This window comes from Amblyraja radiata, chromosome 5 (assembly GCF_010909765.2).
Source record: "Amblyraja radiata isolate CabotCenter1 chromosome 5, sAmbRad1.1.pri, whole genome shotgun sequence".
NCBI lineage: Eukaryota > Metazoa > Chordata > Chondrichthyes > Rajiformes > Rajidae > Amblyraja > Amblyraja radiata.
The window spans coordinates 6,868,359-6,891,436 of NC_045960.1; the positions used below are offsets into that span (position 1 = coordinate 6,868,359).

Below are 23,078 nucleotides of genomic sequence, written 5' to 3' on the forward strand. Positions count from 1 at the left end.
AAACGTTACCTATTTCCTTCGCTCCATAGATGCTGCTGCACCCGCTGAGTTTCTCCAGCACTTTTGTCTACCTTCTCCCCATATACCTTGACTCCGCTATCTTTAAGATACAGCATGGATAGGGGCCCTTCGACCTAACTTGCCCACACCGACCAACAAGTCCCAGCTACACTAGCCTCACCTGTCCGCGTTCGGTCCAGTTTGGTACAGGTTGCTGTATATTTTCATTAGATACTTACAATGCTCTTTAGTCTGACAGGACTGCTTATCTGGTTTGACTTCACTTTCTACATTATCCTGTTTGCTGATTCCATGATTGTTGACCAAAATTATAAAGGCTGATTGATGCAGACTGAACTGAACTGTAGCTCAATATCTCAGGGGAATAAATCTTTCACTGTTGGAGATTAAAATATCTGTCTGCGCCTTTCGTCAACTGGCACAAACATTGCAGCAGTTTCTTCTGACTTCTCTTGCCAAGGGGCTAAAATGCATCCTTTAGCTCAGTGCTAGGGTTGGCAATCTCATCGAATCATCAATTGGCAAGAGTTTTTCCATGCCATTTTAGCACAAGGTGCTACAAATGTGCTGTGGAAATAACCACTTGCTTATATGACATAGAGCAGTACAGCACAGGAACAGGCCCTTTGGCCCACAATGTCTGTGCTGTACATGATGCCAACACTTATCTGCCTGCACACGAGCCACATCCCTTCATTCCCTGCATATCCATGTGCCTATCCAAAAGTCTCCTAAATGCCACTATTGTATCTGCTTCCACCACCACCCCTGGCAGCGTGTTTCAAACAGTCATTACCCTCTGTGTAATAAAAAACCTGCCCCGCAAATCTCCTTTAAACTTTGCCTCTCTCACCTTCGAGCTTTGTAGCAATGTTACAAAATTTTGAGATTTTAAAAATCAAGTCTGTAATTTATCCCATCAGATAAAGCATAAATATAAGTTTAATTTGACACCTAATTCACTTTCATATCTCAAGTATTTAAAAAGTTATGGCCATTTTCATACTGGGAAATTAGCATCTTGTTCCCTATTGATTTTCTATGGACATAACAAAAAAGCTGTGATCGTGAACAGTCAAAAGCCCATAACTTTCTTAAAAATTAAGAGAACTGAATGAAATTTTCAGTTATCATAGATTGAAGCATTCTGAAACAAATATAAAATAATCTTACTTGGATGACCTGAAATTAAAGCATATAATTAGTTAGTTACCTAATTGTAGCTAATTTCAGACTTCAATTACTAGATCTAAACATCTATCCATTTCTTAATAAATGATTAACATTTTTAAATAGCCTAAATGTCCAAATAATATTCACAAATAATTCACAATAAAACATGATTTTTAAATCTCATTTACATTAATTTATAGGCCAAATGGAAGGAATTTAGTGTTTAATTGCTGTAAATAAATGCCCATTTAAATCAGCTTTCCAGTGGGTCCCTGTGGAACGCGCTGGTTTAGAACGTTCACATTGCGGTAGATTTGTGCCCCAAATGCCCAGAAAAATACTGCGCGATATAATGGGCCCAAATTGAGCTACTCGCAATATTAAACTTTGTATAAAGGGATCTTTAGAAGCCCTTTTTAATGTAAAAATATACAACCTAACTTCTGCTATTTGCTTTATGAGACCCTGCGGTTGCTGGCGGTCGCGGGTTTAGAGATTGATTTTTAAACTACTATAACTATTATTCAAGGCCTTTAAACCTAATAATAGCTTTTGCGACGGGGTCTTCCAGCGATTTTTCGTTAATAATTAACTAGGCTGAACATTTTCGATTGGAACAGCTTAGAGAAAATCGCGTTTTAAACCCGCCCCCTCTAAACGGCGCCAAAATCGCGCACACCCGCAACGGCAGATTTTCAAGGACGCTTCAGGTAGGCTTTGCAACATACCTAAGCTTTGTTCTCTAGAATTTGATGTTTCCATCCTGGGAAATAGGTTCTAACTGCCCACCCTACATATACCAACTCGTGAGGTATTTTCAGGGACAGTTACTTCCCACCTGTAATCAGGCAACTGAATCATCCTAACACAACCAGAGAGCAGTCGTGAACTTCTATCTATCTCATTGGTGACCCTCGGACTATCTTTGATTGAACTTTGCTGGCTTCACCTTGCACTAAACGTTATTCCCTTATCATGTATCTGTACACTGTAAATGGCTCGATTGTAATCATGTATTGTCTTTCCGCTGACTGGATAGCACGCAACAAAAGCTTTGCACTGTACCTCAGTACACGTGACATTAAACTAAATTAATTAAACTTTTCTGAAGAGAATGCTTAAACTTGCCACATAGGAAAATGGATGATCCCACAGCTTTAAGCATAACTGGCTTCATTCCAGGCAAATGATCCAAGGGCGACTGAGGACACCTGTACTCCACGTCAATCTCTCCCCTTCTACTACCACAAGCTGGGACGTGGAATGATTAATTCAGAATCTCCTTCAATTTCTCCACTTTCTCTAAATTGTAACTGCTCATCTGACAACCAGTACTAGATGAGAAGTTTTTTTTCAGTCTAAATACTAAAAACAATTAAGCTTCAGAAGAGCTCACCGGTAGCTTACTTTGTTTAATTTGTAAAGTGGTTTACTTAGAGATGAGCTTCAGAATATAGCACATTGTTGGGCCTTATATAGCGCCTTGTGGGCGGCCCGGTGCTCTGGCGGCTGAGGCGGCGTTCTGGCGGCGGCGACCTGGATCCGGGGCTCGGCCGCGGGCCAGTGGAGGACAATGTCGGGAGCTCGCAGGTCACAGGCTGGTGCCTGTTTTCCGGAGCACCCGTTGCAACAGCTGCGGGCAGCTTCGACCACCCCCGGGCCGCGGAGCTTTAACTGATACCATCGCCCGGTGGGGTATCGCCTCGGCGCAGAGGGAGAAGAGGAGGGAAGAGACAGTAACTCTAAGACTTTTGCCTCCATCACAGTGAGGAGGTGTTTGGTGAACTCACTGTGGTGGATGTTAATTTGTGTTTATTGTGTGTTGTTATTATTACATGTATGGCTGCAGGCAACAGCATTTCGTTCAGACCGAAAGGTCTGAATGACAAATAAAGGATTCAATTCAATCACAGCGCAGGGACAGACAGGCTCTTTGGCACGCAATGTAAATGCCAAAAATGATCCCAAGTTAAACTAATGTCATCTGCCTGCACACAATCCTTATCCCTCCAGTCCCTGCCTATCCATCAGCCTATCTAAAAACCTCTTAAACGCCACTATCGCATCTGCCTCAACCAGCACCCAGGCAGCATGGTGGCGCAGAGATAGAGTTGCTACCTCACAGTACCAGAGACCCATGATTTTCCCCGTAACCCAGTAGGATTTCCCTGGCTGCTCTGGTTTCCTTCCATACCTTTCCTTCCTTTCCTTCCGGAAGTGGCGGCGCTGTTAACAGCTGCGGCTCGCCTGCAGTCCGTCTGTCTTTACTTTTTGTTTTTGTTTTTTTTGTCTTGTTTTGGCTAAGTTTTAGTTTATTAGCTTGTGTTATGGGGGGGGGGGGGGGGGGTTAAACATGTTTTTTTGTCTCTCCCTTCGGGGGAATGCGACTTTTTCTTGTTGTATCCCCCTTCTCTGCCTCCGTCTGCGCTGAGGCCTAATGGCGGATCTGGCAGTCTCCAACCTGCGACCGACCTCGAGGCTCCGGAGGCAGAGCCAGTCAGGACTTACCAACTAATGTCAGCTGGCCGTCTTCGGGGCCGAGGCAGCGGTGGCCCGACTCGCTGATGCGGCGTTCCAGCTTTCGGCAGCGGCCCGACTCGGAGCCGAGAATGTGGGACTCGGAGCTGTTGCAGCGGGACTCGGAGCTGGTGCAGCGGCCCGGAGCTGAGGCTGCGGGACTCGGAGCTGAGGCTGTGGGACTCGGAGCTGATGCAGCGGGACTTGGAGCTGATGCAGCGGGACTCGGAGCTGAGGCTGCGGGACTCGGAGCTGTTGCAGCGGGACTCGGAGCTGTTGCAGCGGGACTCGGAGCTGATGCAGCGGGACTCGGAGCTGAGGCTGCGGGACTCGGAGCTGATGCAGCGGGGCTCGGAGCTGATGCAGCGGGACTCGGAGTAGTGGCTGCGGGACTCAGAGCTGATGCAGCGGGACTCGGAGCTGTTGCAGCGGGACTCGGTGCTGAGGCTGCGGGACTCGGAGCTGTTGCAGCGGGGCTCGGAGCTGATGCAGCGGGACTCGGAGTAGTGGCTGCGGGACTCAGAGCTGATGCAGCGGGACTCGGAGCTGTTGCAGCGGGACTCGGTGCTGAGGCTGCGGGACTCGGAGCTGATGCAGCGGGACTCGGAGCTGAGGCTGCGGGACTCGGAGCTGATGCAGCGGGACTCGGAGCTGGGGCAGCGGGACTCGGAGCTGATGCAGCGGGGCTCGGAGCTGATGCAGCGGGACTCGGAGCTGGGGCAGCGGGACTCGGAGCTGGGGCAGCGGGACTCGGAGCTGAGGCTGCGGGACTCTGAGCTGTTGCAGCGGGACTCGGAGCTGAGGCTGCGGGACTCTGAGCTGTTGCAGCGGGACTCGGAGCTGAGGCTGCGGGACTCGGAGCTGAGGCTGCGGGACTCGGAGTAGTGGCTGCGGGACTCGGAGCTGATGCAGCGGGACTCGGAGCTGATGCAGCGGGACTCGGAGCTGAGGCTGTGGCGGGCCGACTCAGAGCGGAGACGCGTTCCGGCTTTCTGCAGCGGCGACATCACCACAGAGGTCCGCTGGAATTGAGAGCGGCATCTTCGGCCTGGATCGATCGCCTCAGCGCAGAGGGAGAACAAGGAGGGAAGAGACAGAGACTAAGACTTTTGCCTCCATCACAGTGAGGAAGTGCTTGGTGAACTCACTGTGGTGGATGTTAATTTGTGTTTATTGTATGTTTTGTTATTTATTGTTACTGTGTATGACTGCAGGCAACATAATTTCGTTCAGACCGAAAGGTCTGAATGACAATAAAGGAATCAAATTCAAATTCAAATACTCCAAAGACGTGCAGGTTTGTAGGTTATTTGGTTTACGTAAATTACCCCTAGTGTGTAGAATAGAACTAATGTACAGGTGATCGCAGGGCGACGCGGACTTGGTGGGATGAAGGGCCTGTTCCATGCTGTTATCCATGCTGTACAACCTGGAAACAGGCCCTTCGGCCCACCGCGGCAACAAACAATCACCTGTACACTCGTTATATGTTATCCCAATTTCTACACACTAGGGACAATTTCCAATTTTACAGAAGCCAATTCACCTACAAACCTGCACGTCTTTGGAATGTGGGAGGAAACCGGAGAACCCGGAGAAAACCCACATGGTCACAGGTGGAACGTGCAAACTCCGTACAGACAGCACCCATAGTCAGGATCGAATCCGGATCTCAGGTGCTGTAAAGTAGCAACTCTGCTGCTATGCCACCCACATCTCTAAACTTCAACTAAAATAAACCACCCCTGGCAGTGCGTTCCAGGCATCCACAACTTTTTGTATTAAAAAAAAACTGCCACACACATCTCCTTTAAACTTTGCCCCTCCTACTTTATTCTATGTATCTGATCCAAGACTAAGATAAGAAATCCTGCCTCTTGCCACAAGATTAGGAAGGTAAATGACATATGAGCTCTCATGTTAAGAGAATTGGAGTAACTATCCCATCAAGACATCTAAGGATGGCATAATGCGAAAACAAAGGTTGCTTCCAGAAAGAAATGAAATGCAGGCCTTTGGACCAAATATTAGCGTTACTTTGTAGTGACTAACAAAATGGTGCTTCAACATTGTAGACACAAGGAACTGCAGATGCTGGTTTACAAAAAAAAGACACAAAGTGCTGGAGTACCTCAGGCAGCATCTTTGGAGAGCATGGATAGGCAATGTTTCGGGTGAGAACTGTCACCCATCCATGTTCTCCAGAGATGCTGCCGGACCCGCTGAGTTACTCCAGCACTTTGTCTTTTTTTTACATTAACAATAAAAAATCGGTGCATGGCAAATGAGTGCAGTCCTCAATTACGATACACTGCAACGTTAACTTAAAAATGGTGATATAACTATTAGAAATTTAAAAAAGACCCCAAAATATAGTTAATTAACTAGACATAGGTTTGATCTTCAGTTTGTAGTTTGGGAATAACAATGTATTGTAATCTGACAGAGGTGCAGAGTGACTGAACTTTAATTCTCCTTCCCATTCCCACACTGACCTTTCTGTCCTCGGTCTCCTCCATTGTCAGAGTGAGGCTAAACGCAAATTGGAGGAACAGCATCTCATATTTCGCTTGGGCAGCTTACAGCCCAGTGCTACGAATATTGATTTCTCTCACTTCAGGTATTCCCTCTCTCTCCATCCCTCCCCCACCCAGGTCGCACTAGCTTCTCATTTTCACCCTACAAACAGCTAACAATGGCCTGTTTCCTTTATCATCGTTAATTTTTTGCATATCTTTCATTCATTTGTTCTTTATCTCTTCACATCATCGTCTATATCTCGTTTCCCTTATCCCTAGCCAGTCTGAAGAATGGTCTCGACCCAAAACGTCACCCATTCCTTCTCTCCACAGATGCTGTCTGATTTACTCCAGCTTCTTGTGTCATTTTTCGGTTTAAACCAGCAACTGCAGTTCCTTCCTACACATGTATTGTAACCAACTGCATATTGTAGAAACTGCTCGATATTACTCCATGAAATCTATCCCATCAAATCACAAAACATTGACAGAATATTGTTCAAATCTTTAAATAAACTATACCTACCACCAGCCCCATGTGCTATTTTTAAGGCTTCCAATGAGATGACAGGTTGAATTTCCAGTTGGCAGACAACCACCTTTGCAGAACGGATCGTGTTCGTAGCTCGTACCAAATCTTCACAATTCAAGAGCAGGTTAGCCCCAGCCACTATAACAATTGCATTCTGTCCTGTAACATCACAAAATATAGGCCGTCAGATTGAGTTTAGTTTAATTTATTGTCACGTGTACCAAGGTACAGTGAAGAACTTTTAAGATTCAAGATTCAAGAGAGTTTACTGTCATACAATAATAATAATAAATTTTATATTTAATGGGCGCCTTTCATACAAAATCTCAAGGACACCTTACATAGTAGGTGTCCCTGATAGGACAATGAAATTCTTGCTTTGCTTCAGCACAACAGAACATAGTAAGCAAGACTACAAAACAGATCAGTGTGTCCATATAACATAATATAAATATATACACACATGAATAAATAAACTGATAAAGTGCAAATAAACAGATAATTGGCTATTAATGTTCAGAGTTTTGTCCGAGCCGAGTTTAATAGCCTGATGGCTGTGGGGAACTAGCTATTCCTGAACCTGGTTGTTGCAGTCTTCAGGCTCCTGTACCTTCTACCTGAAGGTAGCAGGGAGATGAGTATGTGGCCAGGATGGTGTGGGTCCTTGATGATGCTGCCAGCCTTTTTGAGGAAGCGACTGCGATAGATCCCCTCGATGGAAGGGAGGTCAGAGCCGATGATGGACTGGGCAGTGTTTGCTACTTTTTGTAGTCTTTTCCGCTCCTGGACGCTCAAGTTGCCGAACCAAGCCACGATGCAACCGGTCAGCATGCTCTCTACTGTGCACCTGTAGAAGGTAGAGAGAGTTCTCCTTGACAAACCGACTCTCCGTAATCTTCTCCAGAAGTAGAGGCGCTGATGTGCTTTCTGTATAATTGCATCAGTTTTCACGGACCAGAAAAGATCTTCAGAGATATGCACGCCCAGGAATTTGAAGCTCTTGACGCTTTCAACCATCGACCCGTTTATATAAACGGGACTGTGGGCCCACATTCTACCCCTTCCAAAGTCCACAATCAGTTCCTTGGATTTGCTGGTGCTGAGGGCCAGGTTATTATGCTGGCACCATATGGTCAGTAACTCAATCTCACTTCTATACTCTGACTCGTCCCCATCAGTGATACGTCCCACAACAGTGGTGTCGTCAGCGAACTTGATGATGGAGTTTGCACTATCACCGGCTTCGCAGTCATGAGTATAGAGAATTGTGTAATATCCAGTCAGCAGAACGACAATACATGATTACAATCAAACCATTTACAGTGTTTGGATGCATGATGAGGCAATAACGTTTAGTGCAAGGTAAAGCCAGCAAAGTCCGATCAAGGATAGTCCAAGGGTCACCAATGAGGTAGTAAACAGCACAGCTCTCTGGTTGTGGTAGGGTGATTCAGTTGCCTGATAACAGCTGGGAAGTAACTGTCCCTGAATCTGGAGGTGCGTGTTTTCACAGTTTGCCCGGTGGGAGAGGGGAGAAGAGGGAGTGGCCAGGGTGAAACTCGTCCTTGATTATGCTGCTGGCCTTGCCGAGGCAGCGTGAGGTATAAATGGAGTCAATGGAGGGGAGGTTGGTTAAGATTAAACTTAATGGTACAAGAAAACAGGCATTTTGACTGAAGTATAAATTCGAAATCTAATCAAAAACTGAACATACAGTAAAACATAGCTTTCTTTTCCCCCTTACAATCAGTCTGAAGAAGGGTCTCCATCTGAAACACTGTCTATCCATGTTCACCAGAGATCCTGCCTGGCCTGCTGAGTTACTCCAGGTCTTTATAGTTTTTAATCATCAGCAGTGAAGTTGTTCCTGCTTCCTTCAAACAGTCTAAGTTTAAGAATAAGGGGTAGACCTTTCAGGGCTGAGATGAGGAAAACATTTTCACCTTGAGAGTTGTGAATCTGTGGAATTCTCTGCCACAGAAGGCAGTGGAGGTCAATTCACTGGATGTTTTCAAGAGAGAGTTAGATTTAGCTCTTCGGGTTAAAGGAATCAAGGGATATGAGGAAAAAGCTGGAACGGGATACTGATTTTAGATGATCAGCCGTGATTATATTGAATGGGGGTGCTGCCTCAAAGGGCTGAACGACCTACTCCTGCACCTATTTTTCTATGTCTTTGGTTTTTTTTTCATTCTGGTTATTTTCATCTCTTCCTCTATCTGTTCACCTCAAAACTGAATCATACGACCGGCAATAGAGTTCACCTTTAGAGTTTTTCAGTACTGACATCTGTGGAGATTTGCATTATTAATTCAATTGCATCATTCCTGTTTCTGTTCCCTATTGGTATTACGAGTTATGATTTTACATTTTTAAAGGGAATTGTAGAAAACCACTGAGGAAATGGATTTTTTTAATCTACTTCCTCTACCGTGAAACATTGAGGAACAAGGAGGCTTAGTCTAATTCCACAGAAGTTATGTGCATCGTATGGTGGCATATACTTGCATCTGAATCTCCGTTGATCTGAGTGTGTGATAATCCCTGACTGTAGTGAATCTCAGGCACTCTAGCCTTGTTTCACAACTGTCCATGACAACAAAAAGCCATAGAGCCATAGTCACACAGCAAGGTGACGCAGTAGTAGAGTTGCTGCCTTACAGCGCTGGAGACCCAGGTTCAATCCCGACTACGTAGTTTGTACGTTCTCCCCGTCACCTGCGTGGGTTTTCACCGAGATCTTCGGTTTCCTCGCATACTCTTACATTTTGTACAGGTTTGTACAGGTTTGGCTTGGTGTAAATGTAAATTTGTCCCTCGTGTGTGTAGGATAGTGTTGTTGTGCGGGGATCGCTGGTCGATGCGGACACAGTGGGCCAAAGGGCCTGTTTCCACGCTGTATCTCTAAACTAAATTAAACTAAATCAAACTTGTCCATGGTGACCAAGATGCCCCGTCTAAGCTAGTCCCACCTGCCTGCATTTGGCTCATCCCCCTCAAAACCCTTTCCTGTCCATGTACCTGTCCAAAAGTATTTTAAATGTACCTACCTCAACTACCTGTAGTCCCAGCCTCAACTACCTCCTCTGGCAGCTTGCTCCATACACCCACTACCCTCTGTGTGAAAAAGTTACCCATCAGGTACCTAGTAAATTGTTCCCCTCTCACAAATTTATGTCCCCTGGTTCTCGATTCACCTACTCTGGGTAAAAGACTATGCATTCATCCTATTGATTTCCTTCATGATTCTATACACCTCTATAAGATCATTCTCCAGCATCCTACGGAAGGAATAAAGTCCACGGTTGCCGAACCTCTCCCTATAACTCATGATCTCAAGTCCTAGCAACATCCTCAAGTACAGCATCACAAAGACATGTGGGTGTGTGGGTTAAGTGGACTCTGTAAATTGCCCCCTAGAGTATAGGGAGTGGATGTGAAAGTGATCTTTCTGATAACACAGCACTAGTGTGACCAGGTCGACAGTGGACTCGGCATGTTGACGGGCTGGTTTCCATGCTGTAGCTTTCAATCAATCAATCAACCTCTTGCCAGGTATCGAGGGTGACCTATTGTTACGGCGGCACGGTTGCGCAGTGGTAGAGTTGTTGCCTCACAGCGCTAGAGACCCGGGTTCATTCCTGACTACGGGTGCTGTCCCTATGGAGTTTGTACTTTCTCCCTGTGACCGCATGGATTTTCTCCGGGTGCTCCGGTTTCCTCCCACACTCCAAAGATGTACAGGTTTGTAGGTTAATTGGCTTTGGTAAAATTGTAAATTTTTCCTAGTGGGTGTAGGATAGTGCTTGTGTGCGGGGATCACTGACTCGTAGGGCCGAAGGGCTTGTTACTCTCTCAACTAAACTAAAGTCCACGGTTCGTCATGTCATGGCCTAGTTCCCAGCAACCTCCAAGTTGATCGTTAGGCCTTAAACCTTCCTGTGACACTGGTTCCTATCCACACCCCCTACCCACCTGATACGAGGGATCACTGATTCTGCAACATTTTGCTTTTCCTCTCTCTGATTTTTAGGGCAGAGAGTCAGAACCTTTTTTCCCCCAGGCTGGAAATGTAAAAGCTAAAGCGCATAGCTTTAAGGTGAGAGAGACACATTTTAAAATAGACTAGACTAAGTGGACCCGTTGGGTCCCAGTCAGATGGGAGGCCTGGTCCCCCAATGCAACCCATTCCCCAATGCAATATTCCACTACTCACCCATTCCCCCAAAGTAATATTCCATCACTCACCCATAGCCCCTAACTGCGCAGCCACGGCTCATTTCCCCTTGGTTGTGGGGGCGGGTGGTGTGAGCGTGAGGGTATGTGGACGGCGGGGTGTGTGGGGGCTTGGGTATGTGTGGGGGGGTGCATGTGTGGGGGGGGGGTGCGTGTATGGGGGCGGTGCGGTGCGTGTGTGGGGGGGTGCGTGTGTGGGGGCGGTGCGTGTGTGGGGGCGGTGCGTGTGTGGGGGGGGTGCATGTGTGTGGGCAGGGGGTGTGTGGGCAGGGGGGGTGTGGGCAGGGGGTGTGTGGGCAGGGGGTGTGTGGGCAGGGGGTGTGTGGGCAGAGGGTGTGTGGGCAGGGGGGCTTGTGGAGGGAAGAGGTGTGTGGGCGGGGGGGTGTTGTGTGAGGGAGAGGGGTGTGTGGGCGGGGGGAGTTGTGGGGGCAGAGGGGTGTGTGGGCGGGGGGGCAATGAGCTCGGAGAAAAGACAGGGAGGAGCCATTGGGGAGAGGGGGACATCACTGGGGAGGGGGAGGAGCCAGCGAGGGGGACCAGAGGGGTAGGGGCTGGAATTGCCGGTGCGATGGTCGTTCTCCTCCGCCGGCATCAGAATCTCCACTTTCTGTTTGGCGACATCTCCGACTCCGGGCTGGACTGGGTCTCCGACTCTGGGCTGGGCTGGATCGGGTTTCCGACGCTGGACTGCTGCTTGTGGCTGGGATGTTGTTTGGGGCGGGCTGCTTGGGGCGGGGGTTGCTGCTTGGGGCGGGACTGCTGCTTGCGGCTGGGGCTGCTGCTTGCGGCTAGGGCTGCTGCTTGGGGCTGGGGCTGCTGCTTGGGGCTGGGGCTGCTGCTTGGGGCTGGGGCTGCTGCTTGGGGCTGGGGCTGGGCTGCTTCAGGTCCCCCTGAAAGTCTTGTTGGAAAACTCTGCTGGCCACCCTCAGCTCCAGTAAAGACACGATGGTGCAGGAAGGGGAGGACCGTCCCGGGGAGAGACAGGGGAAGAGACTAAAACACGCGGGGCTGACTGGCAGAAGAGATCAATCTGCACACGCACAGTTTTAGGATTTTTAAACCTCGCTAACTTTTATGGCATTCAACCAATCGGAACAAAACTTGGTGGACTCACAGCACAGGAGAATGGTGAGTGAACTGGTGAAAAATAATAGCGCTATCGCAAACCGTTTTTGCGCAAATAGAAAAACCGCCAAACCAGAAGATAACAAGATCAGAGTTTTAGTTATGTATAGATGTGCGGGGCAAGTTTTATTTTACACAGAGAGTGGTGGGTGCCTGAAACGCGTTGTCAGGCGTGGTAGTAGAGCAGTTGCAAAAATCAGGTAGTGTTTAAGAGGCTTTTAGATAGGAACACAGATATGCAGGAATGGAGGGATATGGATCACACGCAGGCAAAGGAAATTAGTTTAACATGGCATCATGCTGGGCACAGGCATTGTGTTCTTGCGCTGTACTGTTTAATGTTCCAAGTTGATGATCTGAGATATTCCAATGTATTTGTTTCACAATACAGGTCCACCACTGATTTTCTGGCAATTGATGGAGCGGTACCTCCTTTAATCGGGACAAAAATAATTCAAGCACACTTGAAACCCCTCCTGGAAGTCCTCCCGAAAATGTGGCTCAACCTCATCAGGACTTCCTGATGGGTGGGTGGGTCCAAATTGCCCGCTGCGGCCGGGGCTCTAGAACTGCATCCCGGCCGGAGCCGGCAGATCCGTTCCCATAGCTGACATCCGAGGTCGACATGGAGGTTATCATGGCCTCCTACTCCGCCTGCAGTATCGTTCGGCTACTCTCGGAAGTCATGCCTCTATTAGTGCGGCAAAACGGATAAATCAGAAAAGTCTGAAGAAGGGTCTCGACCCGAAACATCACCCATTCATTCTCTCCAGAGATGCTGCCTGCCCTGCTGAGTTACTCCAGCTTTTTGTGTCTATCTTAAATCAGAAAGACTCTGGAACCAGGGGTGCTGTTAAAATGGTGGTGAACCTGTACTATTTTCATTTAGATACTATTCCCTATCACTGTAGAGAGAAATAAAGTAACCGGCCTGAACTTCCTACCGTGCTTTTGAGAAACTTTTTATGGAGACGCCCATTGCATAATTTTACTCCCTTAACAGTGACAATGCATTCTTGCAAAATTTGGGCAAGCAATCCATAGTTGAGCCAACATATTTGGTACCTATTCATAACCTATTCCTTTTCTCCAGAGATGCTGCCTGACCGGCTGAAGTACTCGCTGAAGCATTTGGAACAGGAATTGGTTTGCACCAGAGTTTAGACAGAGATACAGCACAGAAACATACCGTTTGGCACAACGAGTCAACGCTGGCCATCAATCACCCGCTCACACTAGTTCTACATTATCCCACTTTCTCATCCACCCCCTACACTCTAAGACTAAGGGCAATTTTACAGTCAATTAACCTGCAAACACAAACGTCTTTGGGATGTGGGAGGAAACCGGAGCACCGGGAGGAAACCCATGCAATCACAAGGAGTATGTGCAAACTCCGCACAGACAGCACCGGAGGTTAGGAATGAACCTTTGGTGCTGTGACACTTGCCACGTGGACTGAGAGACAGTGGAAAACTTTGTTTTGTTTGCTATCCAGGTTACATGCACAAAGGAATATTTTTAAGACACTTTTTTAACTGTACATTGGTTAGTTTAAATTTTAGTTTAAGAGATACAGCGCGGAAACAGGCCCTTTGGCCCACTAGATCAGCGGTGACCAGCGTCCGCACATTTTAACACTTATCCCACACACACTAGGGATAATTTTTACATTTACCAAGCCAATTTACCTACAAAGCTATACATCTTTGGAGTCTGGGAGGAAACCGAAGATCTCGGAGAAAACCCACGCTGGTCACGGGGAGAACGTACATACAATGTACAGACAGCACCCGTAGTCGGGATCGAACCTGGGTCTCTGGCATTGTAAGGCAGCAACTCTACCGCTGTTTCGTCTATACAGTTCTTAAGATAACGATTCAAAAGATAAGCAAGTTGCAAAGGAAGCCTGACAATGTCAAGTTTGTACAGTACCGTCATCGTTCACTGTAATGGGAGCAACTCCTGTCGATGCTTCACTTGTTTGGCCCACGTATTCTGCAAAGAAAAAACTGATATAACACACAATAACTCACAGCATACGATGAAGATGCAAGTAGACACAAAATGCTGGAGTAACTCAGCAGGACAGGCAACATTTCTGGAGAGAAGGAATGGGTGACGTTTCGGGTCGAGACCCTTCTTCAGACTGCAAAATTTGGGCAAGCAATCCATTGCCAAGCCATTCCATTCCTCAGACTGAAGAAGAGTCTTGACTCGAAATATCACCCAACCCTTCTCTCTAGAGATGCTGCCTGTCCCGCTGAGTTACTCCAGCATTTTGTGTCTATCTTCGGTTTAAACCAGCATCTGCAGTTCCTGCCTGCACACTAGAATGCGAGGAGATTTGATTTATGTCAAAGCTGCCCCCGGTCTAACATGTTTAATCACAGCCGGCAAATGTAATTTAACATCGGGAAGCATGATTACTGAAATAGCTTTTCAACTCAGGAAAAATTGGATGGGAAGCCGACAATAATCTCATGGCGGATTGGTAATCTTTTCCCAAGCTTGGAAAACAATATTTTGAAGTAATACCTGTAGATACGCCATTACTTTTGAAGTTTTGGATGTAATTTTCTCCAAATGAATCTTTCCCAACCTGTTTCATGAGGGAAGAAAAGATTAGGAAAGAGCTTCTCCAGGCTGGCACACCTTAGCCCACCTCAACAAGATTAAAATTCTAATAAATCAATTTGAAATAACTCAAAGCTGGCTCATAGAATATACATTCAATGAAATTTGTTTACAACACTAGGGTGGTACGATGGCGCAGCTGGTAGAGCGGCTGCCTCACAGTGCTGGAGACCCGGGTTCGATACCGACCATAGGTGCTTTTTGGTGGAGTTTACATGTGCTCTCTGTGACGTTGTGGGTTTCCCCTGGGTGCTGCGGTTTCCTCTCCACACCCCGATGACGTGTGGGTTTGTAGGATCATTGTCCCTCTGTAAATTTCCCTGGGTGTGTTGGGAGGGGATGAGAAAGTGGGATAACATAGAACTAGTGTGAATGGGTGATCGATGGTCGGCGAGGACTCGGTGGGATCTCTGTATCTCTGAACCAAACATAAACAGGCAGTTGCAAGAGTTTTGTCTGTGATGATCTATTCATCATTAACCTGGACAAGGATCCAAAATACCAGACAAATGCATTCAATATTAATACTGATGGTAGGGAGGCCAGGAGAAGCGGCTAATATGGGCTTTAAAATTGAATTAATGAATGCATGAATTAATAAGTTTATTGGCCAAGTATTCACATACAAGGAATTTGCCTTGGTGCTCCGCCCGCAAGTGACAACATGACATACAGTGGCAGTTAGGAATGACACATAAAACATTAAACATTCATAATAAAACACTATCGATTAAACATGTGAATGAAATAAAATACCAGAGCAAAAGGAGGCTACAGACTTTTGGTTATTGAGTAGAGCTACTAGTCGTGGAAAACAGCTGTTTTTATGTCTGTGTTAAACTGAGTTCTTTTGTCAATCTAAAGTCAAATTGACAAACGCTTGTAGCTGTTGAAATCGATTCTTTATTCAGCTGAGACTAGTCTCTGAACCTTCCAACAGACTCTGGGGCGGGTCCAGAGAGAATAGTAGTTTTGATAGAAACTCATGCCATTTATATAGGTATTAGACATTTCAGATACAGAGGGTATGACAAGCTAGTAACCAATCATCGGAGTCCTTCTGCCTTCTGGTGATTTACAACAGATAAATCGCATGATCCCCCCTCCTCTGGCCTCATTTTACAACCTTCGGTTGCCTGTGATTTAACTTTGTTTAGAATTATTTTATTTCAACACAGCAAAACCCCTAGTAGGCTCAATTATCAAAGACCACTCCTCAAAATATAAGATACATATGTAATACAATGACCACACAAGTCATACACACTTTCCATACCAAGAAGAAAGATATTTCTATAAATCTAAACAAAGTCTAATGTTTACAGTCCTACTAAGACACATTACATTTCATAAATGGTTTCACTACAATTCTACACAGTTTAAAATACTATTACCTATGTATTAAAACATTAATTATATGAGTTTGCCGAATTACACAGTTTCTAAGTTAAATTCAAACCCACACACCTCCCAACTCCAAGTATACATGGGTCGTAAATCTGTCAACAATTGATGATATGTGTTTTGTGTCAGGATACAGCTTCATTCTAATTTGCAGCCCCTTTTCCTGCTATCTGGGAGCTGGATTTCCAATCTCATCTGCAAGGCCTTTTACAAATATTACAGAACAAAGGTAGATTCACAACTTCAGACCATTACATCAGAAGTACATCTGCTACTTCGACTTTCCATAAACAGGTCACAAATCCATCAATCTGATTCTTTTCCTTTCCAAGCATCAATCCCTTATCTCAACCTCATTATAATTTAACATAGCCAAAGCTAACCGCAGAGTCTATTGTCTCTCAGCCTTAAATTCTGTCTCGAACTCAGCATAACCGGCCATAACTCTTTATTTTTATGCCGCATTCGGAGCTCAAGAATGTGACATAAAGAAAGAGCAGATGACCTCTGGCCTAAGAAGAGGCCCTATTCAGTAATCCATTCTTCAACACAAAATCGTATCAAATACAATTTCCTACAGCGTTATAACCATATAACAATTACAGCACGGAAACAGGCCATCTCGACCCTTCTAGTCCGTGCCGAACACATATTCTCCCCTAGTCCCATATACCTGCGCTCAGACCATAACCCTCCATTCCTTTCCCGTCCATATAACTATCCAATTTATTTTTAAATGATAAAAACGAACCTGCCTCCACCACCTTCACTGGAAGCTCATTCCACACAGCCACCACTCTCTGAGTAAAGAAGTTCCCCCTCATGTTACCCCTAAACTTCTGTCCCTTAATTCTCAAGTCATGTCCCCTTGTTTGAATCTTCCCTACTCTCAGTGGGAAAAGCTTATCCACGTCAACTCTGTCTATCCCTCTCATCATTTTAAAGACCTCTATCAAGTCCCCCCTTAACCTTCTGCGCTCCAAAGAATAAAGCCCTAACTTGTTCAACCTTTCTCTGTAACTTAGTTGCTGAAACCCAGGCAACATTCTAGTAAATCTCCTCTGTACTCTCTCTATTTTGTTGGCATCCTTCCTATAATTAGGCGACCAAAATTGTAACCCATACTCCAGAATTGGCCTCACCAATGCCTTGTACAATTTTAACATTACATCCCAACTTCTATACTCAATGCTCTGATTTATAAAGGCCAGCACACCAAAAGCTTTCTTTACCACCCTATCTACATGAGATTCCACTTTCAGGGAACTGTGCACAGTTATTCCCAGATCCCTCTGTTCACCTACATTCTTCAATTCCCTACCATTTACCATGTACGTCCTATTTTGATTTGTCCTGCCAAGATGTACCACCTCACACTTATCAGCATTAAACTCCATCTGCCATCTTTCAGTCCACTCTTCCAACTGGCATAAATCTCTCTGTAGACTTTGAAAATCTACTTCATTATCCACAACCCCACCTATCTTAGTATCATCTGCATACTTACTAATCCAATTTACCACACCATCATCCAGATCATTGATGTACATGACAAACAACAGTGGACCCAACACAGATCTCTGTGGCACCCCACTAGTCACTGGCCTCCAACCTGACAAACAACCATCCACCATTACTCTCTGGCATCTCCCATTCAGCCACTGTTGAATCCATCTTGCTACTCCACCATTAATACCCAATCATTGAACCTTCTTAACCAACCTTCCATGAGGAACCTTGTCAAACGCCTTACTGAAGTCCATATATACAACATCCACTGCTTTACCCTCATCAATTTCCCGAGTAACCTCTTCAAAAAATTCAAGAAGATTAGTCAAACATGACCTTCCAGGCACATATCCATGTTGACTGTTCCTAATCAGACCCTGTTTATCCAGATGCTTATATATATTATCTCTAAGTATCCTTTCCATTAATTTGCCCACCACTGACGTCAAACTAACAGGTCTATAATTTCTAGGTTTACTCTTAGACCCCTTTTTAAACAATGGAACAACATGCGCAGTACGCCAATCCTCCGGCACTATTCCCGTTTCTAATGACATTTGAAATATTTCTGTCATAGCCCCTGCTATTTCTACACTAACTTCCCTCAATGTCCTAGGGAATATCCTGTCCGGACCTGGAGACTTATCCACTTTTATATTTCTCAAAAGTGTCAGTACTTCCTCTTCTTTGAATCTCAGTTTCCATAGCTACTCTACTTGTTTCCCTTACCTCACATAATTCAATATCCTTCTCCTTGGTGAATACCGAAGAAAAGAAATTGTTCAATATCTCCCCCATCTCTTTTGGCTCTGCAGATAGCTGTCCACTCTGACTCTCTAATGGACCAATTTTATCCCTCGTTATCCTTTTGCTATTAATATAGCTGTAGAAACCCTTTGGGTTTACTTTCACCTTACTTGCCAAAGCAACCTCATATCTTCTTTTAGCTTTTCTAATTTCTTTCTTAAGATTCTTTTTACATTCTTTATACTCCTCAAGCACCTCATTTACTCCATGCTGCCTATAATTATTGTAGATCTCCCTCTTTTTCCGAACCAAGTGTCCAATTTCCCTTGAAAACCATGGCTCTTTCCGATTTTTACTATTTCCTTTCAACCGAACAGGGACATAAAGATTCTGTACTCTTAAAATTTCACCTTTAAATGTACTCCATTTCTCTTCCACATCTTTCCCATAAAACAAAATGTCCCAGTCCACTCCTTTTAAATCCTTTCGCATCTCCTCAAAGTTAGCCTTTCTCCAATCAAAAATCTCAACCCTAGGTCCAGTTCTGACCCTCTCCATAATTATATTGAAACTAATGGTATTGTGATCACTGGTCCCGAACTGTTCCCCAACGCATACCTCTGCCACCTGACCCGTCTCATTTCCTAACAGGAGGTCCAGCACCGCCCCTTCTCTAGTAGGTACTTCTATGTATTGCTGCAAAAAACTATCCTGCACACATTTTACAAACTCCAACCCATCCAGCCCATTTACAGAATGTGTTTCCCAGTCTATGTGTGGAAAATTGAAATCTCCCACAATCACTACCTTGTGCTTACTACTAATATCTGCAATCTCCTTACATATTTGCTCTTCCAATTCTCGCTCCCCATTTGGCGGTCTATAATACACCCCTATAAGTGTTGCTACCCCTTTCCCATTTCTCAGTTCCACCCAAATAGCCTCCCTAGACGAGCCCTCTAATCTATCCTGCCAAAGCACTGCCTCAATGCAATCAAAGCAATAAACTAAGCTATGCAGGTTCAGATTAGCGTTTCTATGTTTTGATTCATCTGCTCGCTGTATGTGTTTCTTTGTACTTTATTTCTTTAGGAGACATATGTTTCTGAAAACCGTAAGCCTTTCTTTTGCAAATTACCTAGCTTATATAAAAGTCACTGTCCGAGCGGTTCTATTATATAATATTTCCTCATCTGGCCGTGTAAGCTTTAACAGTCTGGAGTGGCCAGGGGGTACCAGGGTTACGTTTCTGCTTGTCAAACCCAATCGCTCAGGTTGTTGGTCAGCTGATGATTGTCCAAAGAGCGGGGGGGCTTTCCCCTTGTAGTTGGTGATTTCTTGCAAGCCCTTCCAAACTGAAGAACAGTCACTAGCTGAGAATTTGCTCCTCAGAATGAATCCCACAAATGTAGTGGACAAGGACTGGCCAGTGCATTCACCTTGCTTTGGGGTAAATCATTTGACAAAGCTGCTTTACTTGGGCTTTCAAAGGAAATCCAACTCAATCAGCTAGTTGGAATCAATTGGATTCACTGGAGGAGATCTTGGAGGGGAGGATTCTCCTCAAACTGTGGAACATCTTGGATAATACAACTCACCCCTTCCATGACACACTGGCCAACCTGAGGAGCACCTTCAGCAACAGACTGGCTCCACCAAGATGCAGCACAGAACACCACAGGAGATCCCTTTTACCTATGGCTATCAAACTATACAGCTCCTCCCCCTTCTGTTGTGGGGTAGACTGACTCCCTTCTCTCCACCACCCCCCCCCCCCCCCTCACCCCCCCAACCTTTGCACATCTCCAATCCTGGACTTTCCACTCGTCACTTTAATTTCATGTTTCATGTATCTTGTTGTGTTTTAGGACTGTTGGCAGACCAATTTCCCTCCTGGGATAAATAAAGTTCGATCGTATCGTAGATAGATTGACAATTTGTGAATCATACGGAAATAATGACAGAGAAGGAAATTATTAGAAGCAAAAGACACACAAAATGCTGGAGTCACTCAGCAGAGCCAGGCAGCATTTCTGGAGAGAAGGAATGGGTGACGTTTCAGGTCAAGATCCTTCTTCAGACACAAGCGACTTGTGGATCAATGTGGACTTCACAACTTGTCAACTTTACGGAGAAAAGTGCTTAGGAACCATATTCATTTAATCATAGTGCAAGCAACACAGTCCTGGCTATCGATTAAATAGCTCCAATTTCAAAGGATGGTCAAAGAAAATGATCATTTGTGTAATGGTGGGAAAGTTTGAAGAGATCGATTGAATCATAGATAGAGTGAATGTGGAGAGGATGTTTCCACTAGTGGAAAAGTGTGGAACCAGAGGCCATAGCCTCAGAATAAAATGGTGTTTGTTTAGAAAGGAGATGGGGAGGAATTTCTTTAGCCAGAGGGTGTTGATTTGTGGAATTCATTGCCACAGCCGGCTGTGGAGGTCAAGTCAATGGGTATTTTGAAGGCGGAGATTGAGCGGTTCTTGATTAGTACAGGTGTCAAGGGTTATGGGGAGAAGGCGGGAGAATGGGGTTGAGAGGGAAAGATAAATCAGCCATGATTGAACGGCGGAGCAGACTTGATGGGCCGAATAGCCTAATTCTGCTCTTATGAACTTGTGAACATTAATAATTTGCGAGACATTTTACATGGTTGGGAAAGGTAAAGAACTGAGAACAATGGCAGCAAGGTTAATAGTTATGAAGAAGCATTTTGTTTTAGCCTTGTGGATCCCATTGGCAACTCCATTATTTACAATACATTTGAACACTTGAATCTGGACCTACTACAGCTACTCCAAGACGTACAGGTTTGTAGGTAAATTGACGGTAAATGTAAAAATTGTCCCTAGTGTATGTAGGATAGTGTTAATATACAGGATTTACTGGTCGGCGCCATAACTCCTAACTAAACTAATCTAAACATCCAGCCTGTAAAGAGCCCTCAGGAGCATGTGTTTGAATCAAAACTCTTTGAAATTGCAGCAAATACAAGCTCAGTCTGTTTTACCGTTCCTCATAAGGCAATCTGCCCATTCCAGGAATTAGCCAAGTAAGCCTCCTTTGAATTGCTTCTGTGTTATTAACATCCTCTCTTAAATAAGGGAATACTGTGCACGGTACACCCGGTGTGGCCTCAGCAGTGCCCTATATACCTGCAGCATAACCTCCTTACTACTACACTTAATTTCCCTTGCAAACATTTGTGACAAACTGTTCGTTTTCCTAATCATCTCCAGTATGGACATGTGAGGATATTGTAAATCAGGCACAAGTACACCTGGATCCCTCTACACACGAGTCATCTGCAAGCTCACGACATTTCATTTTTTTCTTCTTTTTTCTGTCTCATTTTAATTTTCCGAGCCGAACTTTGCCCACCAAGGTTGATCAGATAACATAATCTCCTTCAACCAGTAATAGCTCCATTGGCTGATCACTGTCAAACGTTTGTCAAAATTCTTCAAAGGTACTTTATTGTCTCCTGAACCCAGGTCGAGTGAAATGCTTTGTTTTGCGGTCAAATCATACAGCAGACCTCACCTAGTCAGTACACAAGAGTCGTTTGCTGCCAATAGACACAAAATGCTGGAGTAACTCAGCATCTCTGGAGAGAAGGAATGTGTGATGTTTTGGATCGGGGTCCTTCTTCAGACTCTTTCAAGTTCACTGTACTCTTCATTCATGGCACTTGTACCTTTAGTCCGTGAGTGAGTGATACAGCATGCTGCCATGTCGATGTGCTGAACAATTGAAGTCTTACATTGTGGAAACAGGCCCTTCGGTCCAACATGCCCACGCTGACCAACATGTCCCATCTGCACTAGTCCCACCTGCCTGCTTTTGGCCCATACCCCTCTAAACCTGTCCTATCCGTGTACCTGTTCAAATGGCGTTTAATCCAGCATCTGTAGACATTGTATCAGCCTCCAGCAGCTGTCTCCTCCCTCACCCTCCCGGCTCTTTATGTCCATGTTTTCCCCCTTGTCTGCATCCATCTATTACCCCTCCCTGCCTCTGTCTGCCAACTTCACCCCTTCCCCTCCTGGTTTCATCTGCCCATCATTCCTTTCCACCCCTCGATCCACCCATCATTACCAATCCTCGTCTCACCCCTCTCTCACTGCTCTTCAGACCGGCTTACATCCTTCTGCACTCCGAGCCCTGATGCAGATTTTTAATCTCAAATGCTGACAGTATCTTCTCCTCCTCTGCCCCACGCCACCGCACTCCTCCTCCCCTCCCCCCCCCCCCCATATCACCATTTCTATCTCTTGTTCCCCTGTCTCTCAGTCTGAAGAAGGGTCTCAACCTAAAACATCACCTATTCCTTTTCTCCAGAGACGCGCTCTGACCCGTTGAGTTACTCCAGCTTTTTGTGTCCATCTGCGGTTTAAACCAGCATCTGCAGTTGCTTCCTACACAATTATGTTTAATAACTTTGATTGAATGTACTAATTAATTATGCCCCAAACCTGGAACGCAGCTTGCATTTTCAGAAGCTATCAAAGTCACAGCACTGGGGCAAGACCTTCAACGAGACAACACATTTGCTGATTGTCTTTCCATGCCAAGTTGTAGATTTGTAACTCTCCACAATTTATACAGTTTGGGATTGAATTCTATCTTGTTATTTTTGTTCTACCTCACTA

General features: G+C 45.4%; 1 protein-coding gene across 1 annotated transcript in view; it reads right to left on the minus strand.

Annotated features, from left to right (window-relative positions):
- Positions 1-23,078, minus strand: part of rbks (ribokinase) — a 182,221-nt gene that overhangs the window by 101,342 nt on the left and 57,801 nt on the right. Inside the window, exons 3-5 of the mRNA XM_033020557.1 lie at positions 14,662-14,725; positions 14,059-14,121; positions 6,757-6,921 (exon numbers count right to left, since the gene is read on the minus strand). Coding sequence (XP_032876448.1) covers positions 6,757-6,921; positions 14,059-14,121; positions 14,662-14,725 — 292 coding nt within the window. The remainder of the gene's footprint in view (positions 1-6,756; positions 6,922-14,058; positions 14,122-14,661; positions 14,726-23,078) is intronic.